General features: G+C 26.2%; 7 protein-coding genes and 1 long non-coding RNA gene across 15 annotated transcripts; 3 read left to right on the top strand and 5 right to left on the bottom strand.

Annotated features, from left to right (window-relative positions):
• The first annotated feature begins 393 nt into the window (after positions 1 to 393).
• Positions 394 to 5,123, top strand: LOC124430940 (armadillo-like helical domain-containing protein 3). Of its 3 annotated transcripts, XM_046978193.1 has the most exons (12): positions 394 to 611; positions 765 to 869; positions 952 to 1,137; positions 2,203 to 2,488; positions 2,595 to 2,728; positions 2,797 to 3,007; positions 3,107 to 3,401; positions 3,556 to 3,773; positions 3,848 to 4,080; positions 4,143 to 4,269; positions 4,361 to 4,635; positions 4,708 to 5,123. In XM_046978193.1, exons 3-12 carry the CDS (start codon positions 985 to 987, stop codon positions 4,798 to 4,800), a joined length of 2,025 nt encoding a protein of 674 aa, XP_046834149.1. In that variant the 5' UTR covers positions 394 to 611; positions 765 to 869; positions 952 to 984; the 3' UTR covers positions 4,801 to 5,123. The 3 variants fall into 3 exon arrangements, with proteins under 3 accessions (XP_046834149.1, XP_046834148.1, XP_046834150.1); XM_046978192.1 differs by lacking the exon at positions 765 to 869; XM_046978194.1 differs by lacking the exons at positions 394 to 611; positions 765 to 869 and adding an exon at positions 1,504 to 1,548 and having other exon boundaries at positions 997 to 1,137.
• Positions 5,124 to 5,270: 147 nt separating this feature from the next.
• On the bottom strand, positions 5,271 to 7,886 carry LOC124430950 (hydroxymethylglutaryl-CoA lyase, mitochondrial). Its single transcript, XM_046978214.1, has 2 exons — positions 6,622 to 7,886; positions 5,271 to 6,414 (listed from the first exon to the last, which is right to left on the bottom strand). Exon 2 carries the CDS (start codon positions 6,407 to 6,409, stop codon positions 5,408 to 5,410), a length of 1,002 nt encoding a protein of 333 aa, XP_046834170.1. The 5' UTR covers positions 6,410 to 6,414; positions 6,622 to 7,886; the 3' UTR covers positions 5,271 to 5,407.
• Positions 7,887 to 8,024: 138 nt separating this feature from the next.
• LOC124430941 (aspartate--tRNA ligase, cytoplasmic) lies at positions 8,025 to 11,040 on the bottom strand. 2 transcript variants are annotated; one of them, XM_046978195.1, is made up of 12 exons: positions 10,884 to 11,040; positions 10,630 to 10,664; positions 10,399 to 10,483; positions 10,124 to 10,307; positions 9,948 to 10,050; positions 9,563 to 9,884; positions 9,284 to 9,455; positions 8,999 to 9,146; positions 8,745 to 8,934; positions 8,584 to 8,664; positions 8,384 to 8,495; positions 8,025 to 8,290 (listed from the first exon to the last, which is right to left on the bottom strand). In XM_046978195.1, the coding sequence occupies exons 2-12, from the start codon at positions 10,662 to 10,664 to the stop codon at positions 8,127 to 8,129; spliced, it is 1,596 nt and encodes a 531-aa protein (XP_046834151.1). In that variant the 5' UTR covers positions 10,884 to 11,040; the 3' UTR covers positions 8,025 to 8,126. The 2 variants fall into 2 exon arrangements, with proteins under 2 accessions (XP_046834151.1, XP_046834152.1); XM_046978196.1 differs by having other exon boundaries at positions 10,399 to 10,532; positions 10,884 to 11,025.
• Positions 11,041 to 11,200: 160 nt separating this feature from the next.
• LOC124430949 (prohibitin-2) lies at positions 11,201 to 13,284 on the bottom strand. The gene is made up of 6 exons (XM_046978213.1): positions 13,022 to 13,284; positions 12,643 to 12,905; positions 12,233 to 12,550; positions 12,064 to 12,141; positions 11,852 to 11,948; positions 11,201 to 11,597 (listed from the first exon to the last, which is right to left on the bottom strand). Exons 1-6 carry the CDS (start codon positions 13,149 to 13,151, stop codon positions 11,407 to 11,409), a joined length of 1,077 nt encoding a protein of 358 aa, XP_046834169.1. The 5' UTR covers positions 13,152 to 13,284; the 3' UTR covers positions 11,201 to 11,406.
• Positions 13,285 to 13,515: 231 nt separating this feature from the next.
• Positions 13,516 to 16,217, bottom strand: LOC124430946 (odorant receptor 13a-like). 4 transcript variants are annotated; one of them, XM_046978209.1, is made up of 9 exons: positions 15,679 to 16,217; positions 15,450 to 15,569; positions 15,182 to 15,299; positions 14,862 to 15,114; positions 14,655 to 14,777; positions 14,224 to 14,314; positions 14,007 to 14,143; positions 13,776 to 13,908; positions 13,516 to 13,698 (listed from the first exon to the last, which is right to left on the bottom strand). In XM_046978209.1, exons 1-9 carry the CDS (start codon positions 15,820 to 15,822, stop codon positions 13,648 to 13,650), a joined length of 1,170 nt encoding a protein of 389 aa, XP_046834165.1. In that variant the 5' UTR covers positions 15,823 to 16,217; the 3' UTR covers positions 13,516 to 13,647. The 4 variants fall into 4 exon arrangements, with proteins under 4 accessions (XP_046834165.1, XP_046834162.1, XP_046834166.1 ...); XM_046978206.1 differs by having other exon boundaries at positions 13,516 to 13,908; XM_046978210.1 differs by having other exon boundaries at positions 13,516 to 13,908; positions 15,380 to 15,569; positions 15,679 to 15,695.
• LOC124430953 lies at positions 13,696 to 14,367 on the top strand. Its single transcript, XR_006943881.1, has 2 exons — positions 13,696 to 13,831; positions 14,009 to 14,367. It is a non-coding gene; the product is annotated as an uncharacterized LOC124430953 (long non-coding RNA).
• A 110-nt stretch (positions 16,218 to 16,327) lies between the features above and the next one.
• On the top strand, positions 16,328 to 18,539 carry LOC124430951 (mediator of RNA polymerase II transcription subunit 8). 2 transcript variants are annotated; one of them, XM_046978217.1, is made up of 8 exons: positions 16,328 to 16,477; positions 16,716 to 16,909; positions 16,979 to 17,224; positions 17,416 to 17,424; positions 17,697 to 17,867; positions 17,954 to 18,071; positions 18,147 to 18,277; positions 18,373 to 18,539. In XM_046978217.1, the coding sequence occupies exons 2-7, from the start codon at positions 16,745 to 16,747 to the stop codon at positions 18,224 to 18,226; spliced, it is 789 nt and encodes a 262-aa protein (XP_046834173.1). In that variant the 5' UTR covers positions 16,328 to 16,477; positions 16,716 to 16,744; the 3' UTR covers positions 18,227 to 18,277; positions 18,373 to 18,539. The 2 variants fall into 2 exon arrangements, with proteins under 2 accessions (XP_046834173.1, XP_046834174.1); XM_046978218.1 differs by lacking the exons at positions 17,416 to 17,424; positions 18,373 to 18,539 and having other exon boundaries at positions 16,329 to 16,477; positions 18,147 to 18,357.
• On the bottom strand, positions 18,310 to 20,532 carry LOC124430942 (probable methyltransferase-like protein 25). Its single transcript, XM_046978197.1, has 5 exons — positions 19,922 to 20,532; positions 19,607 to 19,825; positions 18,943 to 19,522; positions 18,674 to 18,808; positions 18,310 to 18,597 (listed from the first exon to the last, which is right to left on the bottom strand). Exons 1-5 carry the CDS (start codon positions 20,129 to 20,131, stop codon positions 18,332 to 18,334), a joined length of 1,410 nt encoding a protein of 469 aa, XP_046834153.1. The 5' UTR covers positions 20,132 to 20,532; the 3' UTR covers positions 18,310 to 18,331.
• Positions 20,533 to 20,678: the final 146 nt, after the last annotated feature.

The raw sequence follows: 20,678 nt of genomic DNA, 5'->3' as shown, positions 1-20,678 counted from the left end.
ATTTAATAATACAGTTTGCAATATTTTATCCTTTTATCTTCTATTTTATTTTATATAATTAAAATTCACATTTAATGATAAATTTTATAATTAAGACAAATAGAATGTTTATAAATGTAATCTTAACAATTTGTTTACAATAAACCAATCAACTACTTGATATTTATTCATCCATTCTACGTCTCAATCAGCGGTATTTTTAAAAGTCGTCATTATTAAAATTATTTAAAATTATATAAAAATATATGATCTTTTTATTTAGAAACATAAAAAATTTTAATTAAAAACATAAAAAATCCTTATGTTTGCAACTTTTCATCTTTTATTTTGTATTATTTGAATGAAAGTCCATGTGAATATATATTTTAAAATGTGCACTTGAAAATATTCTTTCAAAAAATATATGGCGGTTAACCGCTTCATGGCGATCTGTCATTCTTCTTTGAGTGGTTTTCGTAAACGTATGCATTGTTTTCATGAAAAATCATTCGAAATTCAACAACTTATTTGTCATCCATCAAATATTTTATTAATGATTTATAACCTGCGTATTATTTCCAAAAGAATCAAATATAGAGAATTATAGTACGAGATAATTTTAAATTATGTTTGTAAGTATATGCTTTTAATCTCTGTATTGATTATTACTATATTTATATTAACTAAGTACATAAATAATATTAAAATATCTTTATACCAGTGTAATTATATAAATATAATCTGTAAGACTTATGTATATTATATAAAGTTATTTATTAATTTAGAGGTTATAGCAGTGTTGTGCGTACAATAATTTAACAAGGCTAATTTAACAAACTGCATGTGTGAAGAATGCTAAATTGATTATTCATACATATTACTATTATAATGTAATTAACATTATTTTAAAACTATATCAGTGTGTGAAATATTTAATATTCCTGTTTTTATTAATATACAATTCTTTTTTAGATAAGAGAAATGGTCAAGGAAGAGTAAATCGTCATGACAATGGCTATGCGTAAGCGGAGTGGTTCTGGCTCCAAGCGCCAGCACAAAGGAAAACTTGTACCTATTTATGAGAGTTTCTTTAAGGGAGAAGATTTAACTTTGGCACATCCAAATTTTTGGAATGAGTTATTTCTTATTAAACCCATGGTTAGTAATTTAGTATAACGTAAAATTAATAATATTAACAAAATTACAAATAATCGTAATAAGTTTACTAATATTGTACGTTAAGAATGTATATTTCTATCACTCTATAATTTTTTATCCTTGATCTTATTTCATCTGAAAGAAAAAAATTGTAATTATATTTTATTTATTTCTCAAAATCAAAATCTTACTTTGTTATATTTTTCTTTATAGATGTTTCTGATATATACTGTTTTCTGATTGTGTATGGATTCATTTTCTTTGCAAGATTGATTTGTTTCCATGTATTTTTGTTGCCGTTAATACACTATTATCACATTTACTATCTATATTTTTAATTGGAACAATCTTTCTTACTTTTCACAGCTTCTTTAGCTTCACCTAATTTGAGTGAGATGTTTTGTGATAATGGTAATATTCTTTTATTTGTAGAAATTTTTTCTTGCTTAGCTATGATTTTTCAGTTTAAACTTCAATTATTACAAATATTAATTTTGAATTGTGTTATAGTAAAGAAATAACTTATTCAATTTCTGATAAATAACAAATTTTAAATGTATGCTGATATAATATATAATATTTATTCAGATTTACCATTTTTTTTATGACTCTCTTTGCATTTCAACTCTTTGCGTAAACTATATGGTATAAATTTACACTTGAAATTAAGCCATATTTTGCTTGCTTGTATTTTATATTTTATACATCTTAATTGACATATACATACTTTTCCATAGTATTTTGTTACTTCCCATGATGGTAGTGTCTATAATTATATACACGTAAGCAAAATTCATAAACTAATATTAATTGAGATAATAAATAAAAGACCCACTTGTATTAATTTTGTAAAGATTTTCTTAACCATCATTATATTGTATTAATTTCTAAATTTTCAATATTTATACACATATCATTTTAAAAATCACATGGCTTGATAATATTGTAAAAAAAATAAAATAATGCTGAAACAAAAAAACAGTAATAGAGGTTATATGTATCAGGTGTTTTATTAGTTTGGTACATTATTTTAATGATATTATTTATCAATAATTATTTTTATAGGTTCCTCATATTGAAAGTGAAATTCTTCATATGACAATAGAACAATTGAATGCAAGCAGGGAAAATTTAAATGCTCTAGTATGTCATTGTGTGGATACACTAGTCGATGAACATCCATTTAGAGTAGTATATGCGTTACAAACATTAGCAGCTGTTATTCAATCTATGTATAAAAAAGCTAGTCAAGGAGATTGTGGATTTAATTTAATAGATATCCTTGTAGGATTTAATTCAGCTGAACAAAGAATGACAACATTAATGCAGCATTGTAATAATTTTTTAACAGGTAATTTAAATTAGTTACTTATTTAACTAATTTAATTGCTATATATGTATTTTTTGAAGATTTATTACTTTTTAATATTTTATGATAATTTTCTTTTACTCTCCAGGTGAATATCCTGATAGTTTAAAGGCTTTGTGTTTAAAATTATTGTTAATTATTGTTACTGGAATGGATAACGTGAGTCAGAATACACTATTGGAATATGTGATGCTTAATAGTGTCTTCGAGTCTTTAGTTCAAGTAAGGTCCACATAAATATAATTAATTGTACTTTTACTAAATACTATCAATCATATGATTTTTTCTAGTTATTGAGAGATACAGGAGCTAGAAATCGTCATGGGCACGATGCAGTTCTGTTGTTAACACTTTTAGTTAACTATAGAAAGCACGAAAGTACAAATCCTTACATTGTTAAATTATCAATTCTTGATGATGAATTAGCACTTAATGGGTATGGACAAGTAATATCGAGTTCATTAACAGAATTTTGTAGACAATTTGCTCAACAAAGAACAGGTAAATAAGCATTTCCAAATGCAAGAAAATATTTACTAGAAGATGTATACATTGTATATTTATAAATATTTACTTTCTTATGAGATAATTAATTTTTAGAAATACAGGCATCTTGGTTATCATCTTTAACAAGTATTGTTGGTAGTATGTTTGTTGGAGAAGAGGAAGCAAAAACGCAACAAGTTCGTGCAAATAATGCTTTATTACTAGCTTTATATGAGGCCACACATTTAAATCGTAATTTTGTAACTACATTGGCATATACGCAAAGTGATACAAGCGCTCCACCTTCACCAAATAATACTCTTGGACCTAATGCCGTAGCTCCTGGAGCTCAACCACCAGATGTTATGGCTCAACCATTTAATTTACTTGCTACGTTTTTGCAGTACTGGTAAAATATTTCCTATAAAAATAAAAATTCATTTATTTTGTAATGGTTTCTTTGGGGGAAAGAATATACTTTATATATATATATATATATTTGTTGTTGAAAAAATGTCAATAATCTTATAATTATTATCTGTGAACAATTTGTATCATTTCAGTTCGATAGTTATGCAGGTTATAAGGACAGAGGCAATAATGAATAATGTTAAATTATGTTTCCTAATATTGAGCTGTATTGCAGAAGATCAATATGCAAATAGTTTGATGCATGATGCAAATTTAGCATTTAGAGTACAGTTACACAGAGTACCTATGCATCATAGAAAATTACAAGACAAAGCAGCACCTGCACAACCTCTTGCAGCTACGTTGCTTGGTATAACTGTTATATTGCTTATTGTCTTATTTATGTATTTCATGAAATATTATGTCAATATTATTTAATTTTAGATTTATTAGTCGAATTTATAACATCGCATATGATGAAGAAGTTTCCTCTTGAATTATATCATCAATGTATTGGCGTTTTGCAAAGACTTTTGTGTTATCAAAAGAGATGCAGAGTCAGACTTGGATATCAATGGAGAGATCTTTGGACTGCCTTAATCAATCTTTTGAAATTTCTTACTACTCATGAGAGTCATCTGATTAAGAAAATGAATATTTTTCCATTAGCTATTCAGGTAACGTGACTCTCAATGGAAGAAGCTTTCAAAAAATTATAATATTGCATTGGCTTTCATAGGTCGCTAATATTTTGAACTTTTTCATTACATATGGAGATACATTTTTATCTTCATCAAGTAGTTATGATGAATTATTCTATGAAATTATACGAATGAAACTTATCTTCACAAATTTAAATGCTATGGGTAAATACATTTCTTGCGTATAAATTTTAACTTTATAATTATTATAAAAATAAAAGTTGATAAGATAATCAAATTACTTAATATATTGCAGCATTAAGATACTCAACTAGTGAATCATATGAATATAAAGAACATGCACTTAAATTAACAAATTCGTTAGTAAATATGAGAGATATAGTAAATCATTTTTCACCAAAAATAACTGCATGGTTAACTAGTGAAAGTTTATCTACTCCATCTGAACAACAAATTATGGCGATCATAATACAAAATTATGATAGTCTTACTTTAAAATTGCGAGATAATTTAGATCAATATGAAAGATATTCTGAGAAACCCAATCATACAGGTTTTTTTGAAGATATGGTAAACATAAATTACATATTTAAAATAAATAATATTTTTAATTCAAGTAATTTACAACATACATATTTTTAGGTAACTGGTGTTGTTGTTGACACTCGAGGATCAATTGACCTCAGTACATTAGATACTCAGGCTATATTACAAGAATTATCAAATATTTCGTAACAGGTTGAATACATAGTTATGCCATGTATTTTTTCATCCATTATTTTAATATAATGTATTATAATGTACTTTTTTAACATATACTTGTATACTTGTATATTAATATGCGATTAATATTCTGAATTAAAAATATATAATATATATAATGTGCGTGTGTATATGTGATCATAATTGGTATTATTAAATTTACAAATAAATATGACTTAAATAATTCAATAAAAATTAATAGTATAATTATCACATTCAGTGTACAAATAGTACGTCTGTAAAATTTGCAAATTCTTTTAAAATATATTATTTGTCTATATTTTTCGTCTTCGCTTATAATATATTATTATTCACTTACATATATTTACTTCTATCAATATGAGATTACTTGCAGATAGTAATTTCAATTTTTGTACGATATAAATGAAGTTAACTATAGTATAATAAAAAATGTTATAATTTATTATAAAAATAAAAATATATTTTATTTACAATAATGTAATATTTATAAAAATGTAAATTTACAAACAAATATAACATTATTTTTACAATGTATATATAATCAGATTCTCATAAAATTAGTATGAACATAATATTTATACATAAATGTCTATAAAGATTAATGATTTCTTTGGGCAAGGATAGCAAGTCCAGCTTTAGATTGATTCTTCCTATCTAGTTCCTTACTAATATAATTACCTATTTCTACTATTTCATTGAAATTTACTCCAGTTTCTAAGCCTTGTCCATGTAGAAGGTACAGTAAATCCTCAGTCGCAACATTACCTGAGGCACCAGCTGCATATGGGCATCCTCCAAGTCCAGCAACGGAAGAATCAAATACTCTAATGCCATGTTCAAGACCCGCATATATATTTGCTAATGCTTGACCATAAGTATCATGACAATGTAAAGCAAATTTAGACATATCGTATGACGATACTTGCTGTAATTCTTTCAGAAGTCTCTTAATTTTTTTAGGCGATCCTACACCAATTGTATCCCCTAGGGATATTTCATAACATCCAAGATTCAACATTAATAAAGCCAAGTCAACTACAACTTTTGGCTTAATCTCTCCTTCATAAGGACATCCAGCAATGCAAGAAATATAACCTCTCACCTTTATATTCTGTTCATTTGCTCGTTTTATAACAGCTGTAAAATTTTTTATACTTTCATTTATAGAACAATTTATGTTTTTTTTTGAAAATGTCTCTGATGCAGCTCCAAAAATTGCAATTTCCTTAACACCTACTTTTAATGCACTGTCTAGTCCTTTCAAATTTGGCACCAGCACTGGATATGATATACCTGCCTTTCTTTTTATTTGTGTGAAAAGAATAATATTATCTGCCATTTGTGGAATCCACTTTGGTGATACAAAACTCGTGGTTTCAATACTTTGCAAACCTGTTTCAGATAGTTTATTTATTAATTGAATTTTGGTATTAGTAGGTACAATTTTGGGCTCATTTTGTAATCCATCTCTTGGTCCTACTTCAACCACTTTCACAAAATCTGTGTATTGCCTGATATTATTGACTCTAATATTATCTTTATAATGAATTTTTAATTTCTTTAAATATTCTGTAGAAATTCGTAAATTTAACTTGATCATTTTACCTGTAAAGAGATTATTAAAAACTGATAAAAGTTAATAATGAATAAATGAAAAGTTATTAATATAAACTTGGTATATTATTATAAAATTAATTGATATAGATGTAAAAAATTGATAAAATCTGTAAAGATAATATGCCTGTATCCAACTTATTGTGCTTTAATATTGATCATGCTAATTATTATTACTTAAAATTTATACAAACTTACAAAAGATATTGAGAGTTTAAAAATATAATATATTGAAATATAGATAAACAGAGTTTTGTGTCTAAATAGAACATATATTTTTAATAGAAAAAAGTTTCACATATACTTGTAAAATTTAACATATATAAATATAATCTTTTAAACGAAGATAACGTGTTTACAACATTATGTAAATGATCTGAGAATCTGATAAGACTTTCACACATAACCTAACAATTAGGATGGTATAGGTTAGTACGGATTAAAATAACAGTATTAATAGATTTTTTGAACACCCATTTCTCAGACTTTTATACTTATATTTTTCTTTGTGATTGTAACATAATTATTAAATAAAATTATATATTATATCTTATTTAAATAAAAATTAAAACAAGTTCATTTCCATGAAATGTTACGTCGTTTCAATTTTTCAAATCTATACTTTTACATCCATCACCATAAGAATATTTTGAGTGACAACATGGTAAAATTAAAATATGACTAAAAGCCATTCTTGAAAGGTTCTGTCGAATTTTCGAAAATAACTTAATAGATGTCCTCTTGAGTTCCAGTTTGTGGGGACCTTTTCGGTATATAGCCTTTTCTTTGCTTTGTACCCTAACCTAAACGATTATCATTCAAAAACTATAACAACAAAATTTAATTCTAAATTCTTAAGATATGGAAAAAAACTCTAATATAATCCTAATGCATCTAAAAAGTATAAACCTTATTTTTTTTGATAGAAACTGATTATTATTTTTTCAAAAGATACCTTTTCGCAGCGTAGGAGAAATTAGAATTAATACATTAATTGCTGAAAATTCTGACTTAAAAATTCATTAACTTATTATATAGAACTGTGGAATATAACTCTACAAGTCTCTTTGTTTTTTAGCAAATACTCTACTCGACTTTTCTCTTTCAAAAGCAATAACTCTATCGAGACTTTTCTTTTATCAATTCAAATATTTAATTAATAGTTACTTAAAAATATAAAGCAAACCCTTCGATGTTCCTTTTTACAAACGAATATTTTAATTATAAGAAAATCATGTACAATTTTGCTTCATTCAATCCAAAGACTATCCATCACAAATATCCTCTTGTTCATTTTTTATTAGAACAATGAGAAAAATTATAATTTAATAAAATTTTAAATTAAGATAATTTCTAATTTCTTACGCGTTACAATTTTTGTAATGTTTCAGCGAATGTACTGTTGTTTAAATTTAAGTGGTTTTTAAAAAAAAATTATATATATATATATATATATATATATGTATATATAAAATCAGAGTTTTTATTTGTCAATAAAACATCTGATATGAGTAAGTGAAATTTTATGCGTATTAAAAATTTGTGTCTCCAGAAACGGCCATCTCCAAATGGTAAGACCTGGGAATTACTTGTAAATATAATTTTGTTTCTATTTCTTTTATTTTGTAAACACTTTAGAAATGTCAACATATAAAGCAATATTAATGCTATATATATTTAGTAAATATAGTGTGTGTAAATATCTATGGTGTAAGACGTTTAGGATCACGTGGAAACATAGAAACTTTACGAATATTATCCAAACCAAGATATAACATCACCACACGTTCCAAGCCAATACCACCACCGGCATGAGGAGGACAGCCATATCTAAATGCATCGATATATGATCTAATCTTCTCAATATCTACAGTACAAACAAAAATATGTAATAGTTATATAAAATATATTATAAATTATAAATAGATAAATGAATAAATATAAATGTAAAGTAACTTACCAATACCATGATATTTGGCACGTTCTGTTAAAAAGTCTGGGTCATGAATACGTTGTGCACCTGATATAATTTCTTCACCACGCATGAACATGTCATAAGAATTTGATGTTTTCTATCATATACAAATATAATTAAATAATTATTTTTATCAAATTGTAAGAAATGTTATAAACAAATAAGTTTTAAATGATCACACTTACAGGATTATGGGGGTCAGGCATAGTATAGAAAGGCCTTATTGCCAAAGGATATTTATCCAAAATATAAAAGTCTGTATCATACTGAAAAAGAAACATACTTTTTATAATAGTGATAAAAATATTGAAAGATGTTAAAACAAAGATGATAAAACAAAATTTACTTTAGCTTTTACAAGTTTCCCCAATAGTTTTTCATCTGGTGTTGATAAATCATCTTCTTCTCCTAAAGTTACACCCGCTTCAGATAATAGTTCAATTGCTTGTGGAAATTCTAACTTCAGGGGTGGATCTAAGAATTTAAAAGGTTCTACTGCATACTGTTGATTGACAGCTGCTATTTCATCGGCATAACTAAAAATTAATTTTTGTTAATTATTTCGAACGTATTTTTATTGTTTTAAAATTTAAAACTAACTTGTCACGCAGGCCTCTGAATAATTCAGTAAACATTTGACCAATAGTATTAATAACTTCATGGTAATGGTATTTAAATGCCATTTCTAAATCAAGACCAACAAATTCTGTCAAATGTCTATGAGTATTGGAATCCTCAGCTCTAAAAACTATTAATATAATTTATATAAATGTTATTTGTTATCTTATCATTAATAATTTAATAATAGAAATATAATCCAGAATTTTAAGTTACTTTATATTTAAAAAATAGTTTGTATATTTAACTCTTATCATTATAATCTACCTGCTCCAATAGTATAAACTTTATCAAAATCTGCTGCTATAGCCATTTGTTTGTAAAGTTGTGGAGATTGAGCCAAATATGCATTTCCTTTAAAATAGGATACAGTAAATACATTTGCACCACCTTCACTTGCTGCAGAGATAATCTTTGGTGTATGTATTTCAACAAAGCCCTATAAGACATTGTAGTAGTTAAATTTAAATCTATTATGTACATGATTACACATGAGTACACGAATACATTTACCTATACAAGTAGATATATTTACAAAGAAATTACCTTAGCTGTTAAAATATCTCGAAAAAGTTTGCACACTCCAGCTTCTATTCTAAATATAGCTTGATTAGCAGGAGTACGTAAATCTAATATTCTATTGTCTAATCTGGTATCTTGATTAACTTTTATGTTCAATCCTGTATCATCTGATTCATTAACGGCTCTAGCTGCATCTTCAATTTGAAGCGGTAATTGCGGTTTTGCAGCACTTACTACAAAAATTCTTTGAATATGTACTTCTACATCCTTTTGTGTACAGGATTCAATAATAGCAGGGACTGTTTTTATAATTGCTTCAATGTCTATTATAGATTCCTTTGTTATACTATGGAACAAATATTGTATGTGTCATTATAGAATTAGTTTAATAGTCTTTATTCAAACTTACTTTGATATAAATTTGATCATTTGCTTGCTAACTTGTTCATTCACTGCAGCTAAACCTTGTACCGTATAAGACTGCTGTCTTAGTACTATGAAACATTGTTTGCCTAAACAGTTGTATAAAATATTACTTACTATCATTATATTAGAATAATAATTATTTAATAGGAAAATATATACCTTTTGCTCTACTTGTATGTAATCGTCCTCTTAACCATATAGTTTGATTTTCTAATCTTTTATTTAATTCTTTCACATGAATAAAATTTCTTTCCTTATATGTTTCTTTACTTTGTATCATAGAAAACTCTCCATATTTGCCAAATGATATATCATCTTCATCTATTACATCTTGTTGCATTTGCTAATTTTTAATGCATTTATTAATTTATAAAATATAAAATCATTACAAACTAGTAAATGTAGTAAATAATAAATGTAAACTTTATACGTACTACTTGAGCTTTACGTTCAGCTTTTTTTGCTGCTTTTTCTGCTTCTTTTTGTTGTTTCTTAAGAGCTTTCTTAGATAACCCTTCTCTTTATAATAAATAAATGAGATGTTAGAAATATTATTTTTACAAATAACCTTAAACATATTTTTTATTTAAACATCTTAGTATTAAATATAATATTATAAATTAAAGTTAAAAATAATGATGCAACAATAAGAAATGTGAACATACCCAGCTGTCGGTTCCATTGGCTTTTCTTCACCCATCTACAGATAGCGATTAAAAAATTTATTAAAAGTGTAATAATTAAGTCCTAATGATATTTAAAGTCATAGCTATTATCGTAATTAACGTTGAAAAATTCATCTATTTATATATCTTATCAGCTCAGATTTTTTTTTTAAAGGTTAGTTCATGCACAAAGTATTTTTGAAAGATAAAAATTAAAAAATTAATTTGTTCGCTAACATTAACAATATACAAACCTTGAACAAACCATTCAATTAGGAATGAAAGTGAAAGAAAATATAAATTTATAGTAGTAGAATTTGTGAATCATAAAAAATCAACCATCTATAATACTTTCGCAAGTTCAGTGCAGACGACACGTACTAAACCAACGCCATAGTTATGACTATATTCCGCAAATTTATGCTTGATAATTAAACGATTACTTTTTTTAGATTTTATTATTATTTATTATATGTTTTTTTTATGAAGTAAATGATCTGGTTATTTTATTTTATTTATTAAGTATACGTTACTTATAACACTATTATATTTATTTTATATTATTTTTTAATCAATTTTTATTTAACATATATTATCATTTATTTTAATATATTTTGTTATATTTCGAAATTAATATTTAATTATATTATATAACAATATATAAAATTAATCTAATGTTAAGATACAGAATGTACAAGCAATATGAAAGTTTAACCAAATTATTTTTTACAAGCTCGCTACGCAAACTGTGAATGTTTTGAAATATGAAATTTACATTTATGAAACTATCATTTTAGCGGTATAATCTGCTGATTCCAATAAAAGAGAAATAGGATCTTCAGGATCTGTTGATGTATGCTTGATGGATGTTTTGTCTGCAATTTTTAATGCTTGGGAACCAGATTTTATGATAAAACCGGCATTCAGTGTTATGTCATTCCAATTGCTCCAGTTCAATTGTTCACTATCTGAAAACAGTTTACCTCGAGCTTTGCGAGCGAGCGTTGCAATATAGGATGAAAAGGAGAAAATTGTACAGTGATACAAGATGATAATAATTATCTTAAATCTTATTGGTAATGTGTGTATCTATACAAAGAATAGTAAGATACATATCGTGCTTTTAACTATATATATATGTTTGTATGTTATATTTATAAGCAATATTAGAAACATAATGAAAAAAGTAAAATCAAAATAACTTGTTTCCTTTACTTCTTACTTTTCAATTTATCTGAAGAGTCATCAAACGATGGATCTTGAATGTTTAACATGAGACTATTCCCACTAAGATACACTCGATTTTGAGATTGTGCAATCTACAAATAATTTTTAATTTCATTAATATATATTAAAATTGTCTTTTTAAATATATATATATATATATATATATATATATATATATATATATATTTAATTTTATATTTCATTTACCGTGCGAGCAATTCGTCGAGCAGCACGTATTTTACGAAGCTTCAAATACCCTGGATTTTGGCTTAAAGCTATACCAAGGTGCATTGGAGTTAAGGATAATTTCATCACACATAAAATATATATAATATCTACAAAATATAAATTATAAATAATGATTATAAAAGGATATCATTTTAGCAGCTTCTGCTTCTCCTTCAGCCTGTACAATCTTTTGTTGCCTCTCTTGTTTAGCTGTTTCAACTACAAATGCAGCTCTTTGAGCTTCTTGTTGGGCTACTTGTTTAGCTTCTACCGCAGCAGTATATTCTTTTCCAAAACTAAGCTCTGTTATAGAAACATCATCTAACACAATATTAAAATCACGAGCACGTTCAGTTAATTCTTTACGTACTAAATTTGAAACTTGTTGCCTTTGTGTTATAAGTTGTGATGCATTAAATTTAGCAACAACTGACTTAAGGACTTCATTGCATATACTTGGTAATACCTATAAATATATTTTCAATTATTAACCAAATTTTTAATTTAATTAGAAAAAATAATATTACTCATATTATAGAATTCATCTTATTTTTTTACCTTCTCATCATAATCAAGACCTAATTGACGATACATAGTAGGCAATGAAGCTGCATCAGGCCGCGATAGAACTCGAAGAGATATATTAACCATTTGTAAATCCTTTGAACCGGTAGGTGATGAAATTTTTCTTGGTTTACTCCTAATGTCATATATTATAGGGTAGTGAAACCATGGAACACGAAAATGTAAACCCTCTGAAAAAATATCTTTTTGGATGCCATTAAGACGAGAAAATATAATAGCTCTATGACCAGCATCCACTGTAAAAGAAATAAGTAATATCTTAATTACTTTATTAGTATATATGCAAAATATAGAAATATAGAGATCAATTTATAGATGATCAAATGAAAATAATATTTAAATTAAATCAGACCTGTATACATAGATTTAGCTATTCCGTAAGCCGCCACGCCGGCTGCAGCAAGAACTTTGAAACCTAAAGATAAATTATTGGGACTTTTGCTAAATCGTGACGCGAAATCATTTAATTTATTTTGTGCCATTGTTAAAGAATAATTGTTCTTGAATTACTTTATTTCAATTAATAGATATTTAAATATTACTACTATTAACACCGATCTAAGAAAAAGGTTACAAATTCAAGATGGAGATACAAAATGGTGATCGAATATTTCAAGAATATATATATATAAGAAAAGATGCAAATACGCCATCTGATGGGATAAATTTACAATTAAAAAATATATTGCTTAGGCAATATTTTCTACATACATGTATAAAAACTAGTAGCCCTCGTGATAATATTCCTTTTTTTCTAATATTCCTAAATCTATATTTATAACCAACAAAATATATGATTATTTAAAAATAAAACTATAAATATTAGATCATTATTGAAAGTATTACTTTTGTAAAAATGATTTGTTTATATATACACATAGAACAAATATACTGCGCATTAGTTATATATTACTCTAATTAAATTTTTATGAAAATCATGTAAAATCTATATTATATATGTTTATAATGTTCAAAAATTTATTGCATTGAGCGCAAAATAGTGAAGTATGACATTGATGTACGGACAATCTTGAAAAAGAAAAGAAAATATATATTATAAATCTAATAACTGAGATCGTATTATCGAAAAATGAATTATTTCTTACTGCACTAAAAGTTTCCATAGATATGACAAACATATTTGCTGCAGTTAATGTGCAAGGTACTCGTGATCTAATTAACATAAAATTAATAACTTTTCTCGTTCTAATCGAAGTTTGATACCATTCAACATTTATTCTGTAATTGATGAAAATTTTTGATAAAATTGAATATAATGACAACACTTGACATTTAAATTCTTAATAAAAAAAATAGATTATAATATATTAACTTACAGATATTCAATCATGCGATCACTATGATCCATAAGACGTTGAGCATTTATACTTTCAAAAAAGAGATGACCTAATTGAGCATAAGAGAATGCCAATTGTTGAAGAAACTTGTTTGTTTCATCCATATATGTAACGGCCTAAACAAATGTCTATCTTTATGTGAAAAAAAATGTAAATTAATTGTTTAACATGTATAAAAATAATCATTAATTTATACCTGCAGGCCTGTGATACTCATCCCAATCATATTGAGTCCTGCCTGCAGAAAGAAAGATGTGGAATAATAGGATTCCATAAGGTCGGCAAACCTTTATAGAATAAATCGTTACATTTAGTAATAAAGTATTTTTTGTCATTACAATTTTAATGTGTTTAACATATTCACACCGGCATGTATCATTGGTGGTACATTTAGGACTGTCCCATTGGATGGCTTATGTCATCAATGGTACATACACAATTGTCTCATTGGACAATTTGTATCATTGGTAGGTGGTTCAAGCCGCCGGATAAAAAATATATGAATGAGAAAACCGTCTCATGGTGAGAAAAACAAATTATATCACCGGCGTAAACGTGTTAATATCGCATAAGACATAATAAAAGGAAAAATAGTTTTAAAAATGAAGAATTTATAAAACTACGAACTCTATAGCTTTTTTGTGCCTATAAACGCATTCGGCCATATATTTATAAGTTTTATCATGCTTTATAGAAGGATTTATGTCAAAATCGAAAGTTTCATTGTCTGCCACATGATGAAGTTGATACCTGGAATAATATTGATACATTTAATATTTGAAATATATTAAAATTCAAAAATTGTGTTCTCGTTTGAAACGACAAAAATTCTACCCTATTGTTGAAAATAATCCGCAAGCATGCTGTATGAAAATCAGAAACATTGTATCAATAGCAACGATCGTAGAAACGCAGATTACAATGGTCACATAAGAGTGAAGAATAATAAAATAATAATATCTTTGAGTATCCACGAAATATTCAACGTGATGTATCAATGGTCGTTCGCTTGTTTCGTTTAAGGTATTGAAAATAACTGGCTTCAATGGTGTGATCATAAATATTACCATTGCCGCGTATAAAAAGCCTAGAAAATCATGTAACAGTCAGATTTACTGTTAATTTTAACAGTCTTTATATAATACTCTCTTTACCTGCGTATATGATGGTAAATCTTCTTCCATCTTTAGCATATTTTTTTAGAATATTTACTTCTTCAGCTTTAGTATATGAAATAATATCTGTTTGAATACGGTCGATAAGTATCTTCATCTACAAATTAATAATTTGCTATTTATATTAACGCAAGAAAAATTGATTATATACAAATAAAATAAACTACAGGAAAATACTAGATTTGATTTGAAGAATGCGGTAAGATGAACTTTAGCCGTGAAATAATGCGAGATATTATTTAAATACCTTCTCCGTTTTAAGCGCACAATTTATTATTTTAATTATACCACCTAAATCGACTATGAAAGGAGCCAAGTTTTCCAATAAAACATCTATGTCATGAAACGAAGTTATTAAAGCACACATCTATAGGGAAAATAAAACAGAGAAAAAAAAAGAAAAGAAACAAAATTAAATGACGTTTAAAATCTTTTCTATAAAAAAAAAGAGCGTTATTGATATAATTAATAGATACCTTGGCTATCATTTGTGTGCCGGCTAGTAAAAATAAGATTGATAAAGTGATATTTCTTCGACTGATCGTTTGATAAGGCCACTGGCCGATAAAGGATAATAAAACTTTATTGATTCTATAGTGACTACCGTCAAAGAAGTCCATTACGTTCGACTACTATTGAATAAACACTGGGAGAGAAATCCCCTTTCCATGTGCAATAACACATAATGTATTCGGTAATTTTCTTCTCATCTAAGATTCCCTTAGTGACGATAATAGCTATAAGAGACATCTGTAATTATGTATACTCATATGTGCATTTACACACGTATAGACATTTACACGATGACTTAGAATTATCTGTTATTTCTAATAGTTTTCCTTTGACTTTGAAAGACAGATTATTGTGTCTTATATTGTTCAATCAAGGGAAAATCTGTTTTTGATTTTCTCGAGATAGAAATTTATCATGGAAGAAATTGATCAATATTATGTAATATAATAGATCTATAATACGAACGGAGTGGAAAATCAAATAATTTATTTTTAAATAATGAAACATGTAAAATTAATCGATATATAATTCGATTATGTTGATTACTTCGATATATCGAAAACCGATTCTACAACTAGACATTGATGTCGCTTATGGTGAATATAATGTCGTATGATTCGACATGATAGATAATCGTGTTGTGATATTTTTTGAACAGTGATTAAAAATATATTTGTTAGAAAAATTCATTTAATTCCTTAGATAAAGAATTCTATTTCTTTCTAGAAAAAATTATATTTATAATATATATTATTGAATCAGGTAAGTGGATGACAAAAAAGTAATCTAACTGAAACAAAATTGTACGATATATATTATTAGTTTTTATCGATATCACAATTAAATACAATTGTTTTTCTTATAAAAATTTTTTATTAATTGATTATTAAATATATGTATTATATATATGCATATATATATAGAATATGTCTTATATAGAACATTGACAAGTAAAGGTTATCTCTAATGTATATATTCGCATATATATTCGTGTTTATAGATATATTTGCTTATACAAGAATATAAAAAATGCAACGAGAAGAAAAGCAACTAGATGCTGCCCTAGAGGCTATTATTACGAGAGTTAATGATTTGAAGACATCTATTGCATCAATGATATTTAAATTAGAACACGAGTATGAAACTTTAAATTGGCCAAATTTTCTTGACAATTTTGCACTTATTTCTGGTCATGTAGGTAAACTTAAAAATTAATTGAATATAGATCAATTTTGAACGCTATAAAAAATAATTCTTTTATAGTTGACCAGTTTATCCAAGATACTTAGTCACGACAAAGCTCCAAGCTTAAGAAATCTTACAGTATTACCATTGCGCTTAAATCCTGAGAAAGATGAAGAATTACTTCGATTAACTGAAGGCAGAATTCCGACATTTGCTCATGATTCAGTACCTGATTATTTAAGAACTAAATTAGAACCTCAAGTGGAACAAAAAATGATGCAGTTAGAAGCCAAAGCAGCAAATTTAAATCATGAAGCTTCTCATGTAAGACAATTTTATATTTTTTATAGATATAAAATGAAATTTATAATATCAACTTTTTTCATATGTAATTTAAACATATTTATAACAACAAAAATATTTTCATGATGAAATTTGTGTACTTCCTTAGATAAGTAAACATAAAAGTAATTTATTCTACTTCTTTGTTAATGTGCTAACTAAACCACAACTAGGAATATAATGTAAGCTACCATTAGATAGCTTGTATTTTTTTTTAGTTCCATTAGCTTTGGACTGTGATTAAGATAAAAGCTTGATGTAGAAAAATTTATTAAATTTTACACACATATATTTTATTCAGATGCATTTCATAATGCATTTATCTTTTACTCTTAACACTGTTAATTATTTTTATTTATAATTGACTATATGCATTTGTCATACAGTTCATTTAGCAAATGGAACATAAGACACATTACTGTGTAAATTTCATGTAGGCTTTGATGGGTTTCAGAAACAAGTAGCACAATATACTAAAGTGATTAGTCATGTTTGGGATATAGCAAATAAGGCACGTGAAGAATGGGAAAGTGAAGCTGGTTCTAGAGCAACACAAGCACAAACCAGTAGTGCAGCAGATACTCATGCACTTGTTGCTGCTGTTGGAATGGGAAAAGGATTGAAAGTAATAATCTTTTATTTTTTAAAATCACAATATATTAATTCATTTTGTTTAAACAAATACTACAGATATTATTCAATTACTTACAGTCCGATTCAGTTCCAATGGTCCAATCAAATGTTAACCCCGTACCAAGTGGTATGATGGTAGGTAGACCTGCAAACCAACAACAGTCTGGAGGACAAGGACCACTTGGAAATACACAAAGTAACTAAATTATTCTAAGATATCATTGATTAATATTTTATAAAATTATATTAATTTCCAATTATTTTATTATAGTGGGACAAATGAACAAAGCTCCTAGCGCAATAAAAACAAATATTAAAGCTGCATCACAAATTCATCCGTATGGAAGATAGGAGATATTAATATTTTTATTAAAACATGTGACAACATTATAACTGAAAAAGGTATACATATATACATGTGTATAACATTTATAGTTTTAATTTATTATTGCAGTTTTATTTAATTATATTTTTATTTATTTTTTGTGCTATAATAGCATTAGATCGTGGGGATAATATTTTATTCATAACAGGAAAAATAGTTGCTTTTAAGCCTTGTTCTTGTAACCAACACAATCGATCTTGTAAGATTATTGATTCTGCTGGTGCTTGTAAAATTAATTGTAGACCAGTATAAATTTCTACTTCTTTCGATCTTTGACAATGATGTTTCCATAATTCTATTATATCATTTTCGATTATTTCATGGTAATTAATTTTTCCTTAAATACAAACAAATTTTTTTTATTACTTGTGTGACATTTATAAAGCATATAATTATAAAGGAAAATATTTTACCGTCTTTTTGTGGCATTACTTCATTAATTGGTTCAAAAGTATATCTTAATAACGTATCCTTCACATAATTTTCAATGCTAGAACATTGAGATCGTCTTGTACCTTTTCGAACTCGTTTTTTTAAATGAAACTTATCTAAAATTAATTTCATTAAACTTTATATATATATATATATATATATATATATATATATATATAATAAAATATATATATAATAAAAAATATATAATATATATAATAAAAAAAAATATATATATACATGTATTTACTTTCTTTTACATATAATTCAACCACTGCTCTAGCAAGTACGTGAAAAGCATGTGTATCATGTGAATCTTGAGACATACTAATCCATCTTTCAGCTGCCTCTTGACATGCTAATCGTAAAAATGGTTGTCTTAAAAATGTACTAGTATCTAAATTTGAATTAGCAATTACTTTCTGAAGGCATTGTGACATTGGAAAATTATCAAAATATTGTGTGTTATTTGGCATTTCTTTTCCATTTTTGGATATAGAAAGTTTATGGTAGCAACACGAAATCAAAATCAATAATTGTGCATTTTTCATATTACAAAATATTTTAGATACATATACACTTAAGTCTCCACAAGCGTGTAATCCAATAAAACAAAGATTATCAATTTTTCCAAACTCAGAGAATACAAGAAATTCTATTGTTTCTATAGAATGATATGATAGTTTACAAAATGCAAATTTAACATGATTTACAGATGTTGGATATATTTTCATTTGTCTATTACGAGCTATATTTATATTTGTTTCATTCCCATCTAATCCAAGTACTTTATATCCATATAAGTAGTACAGTAATTGAGAAACATATCCCTAGAAAAATAAATTATGAAGTTTTACTTCAACATTATGTATCCGATCAACTTTTATTTTTGTAATAAAAAATTGTTTTCTTACCAAACCACTTCCAAAATCAACAATAACATCTATCTTTTGTGTTTTACATTGTGCATGTATCAATTGTGCCAAGTGCATTATTTCATGTTGTTTTTTGGGATTTAATCCTTTTATAAATTGTTGTGGCACTTCTAATGTTATTGAAGGATTTATGTCTGATAATTTATTAATATATTTACATTTTTCTATGAAATTCTGCAGTGTTTTAGGCCATATAGGCTACAATATAAAAAAAAAAAAAATATTAAACCACTGTTGCAAGTTCTGAAATCTTTCAAATAATTTTTATAACGATAATTATTTAAACTTGCTTACCAATGTTTTGTTAACAACAAAGTTGTTAAGTTCTTCATTCGATAAAGATTGCAATACATCTAACCATTCTTTAGGGATATCATCCAATGATCTTTTAACTAATATTTCAGTAACTGGATGGTTATAAATCCATTGTGTTTTATGGAATAAACATAATGCATCTAGGAAATATTTAGTTAGCAATTCTTCATTCTGATGACAAAACGTCATAATTACGAATAGTGAGAAATAAATAATTTTACATCTCCTGCCACAATTATGATTAATTTATATATTATACAAAGAATGATTTCAAAATTTTTATTCAAATCATTCTAACTTTAATGTTTTCACTTGAGCAAATCGAAGTTGATTGAAGCGCCTTCTAATGTTACTTTTAGGAAACTTCTTTTAGTCTAAACTGTCTCACAAGACGCATGTAATGAATACCTTTAATTTATTGATAAAAAATCAATTTTTAATTATTCTTCTAATGTTTTCTATTAAAATTCATTTCAATATAATTTCCACAAATATAAATATTACAAATGTAAAATTTCTCTCTATATGATAGGAGCTATTGATCTTTGCAGGAATACAGAACTAAATCTATAGAAAAGATTCTTTTACCAAAAAACACTTTTTATAGAAAAATATTAATATAATTATATTTAGTTTTTTTTTCTTTTTTTTTTTTTCATACATAACATTATATGATTACGCAGCTATGCAAAACTACATCTTATTTTATCAATTTTACAATATAGTAACAATAAAT

The sequence above is a fragment of the Vespa crabro genome, chromosome 20 (genome assembly GCF_910589235.1).
Source record: "Vespa crabro chromosome 20, iyVesCrab1.2, whole genome shotgun sequence".
Taxonomy (NCBI): domain Eukaryota; kingdom Metazoa; phylum Arthropoda; class Insecta; order Hymenoptera; family Vespidae; genus Vespa; species Vespa crabro.
The sequence above is the reverse complement of the archived record's forward strand: the minus strand, read 5'-3'. Positions and strand labels throughout refer to the sequence as shown.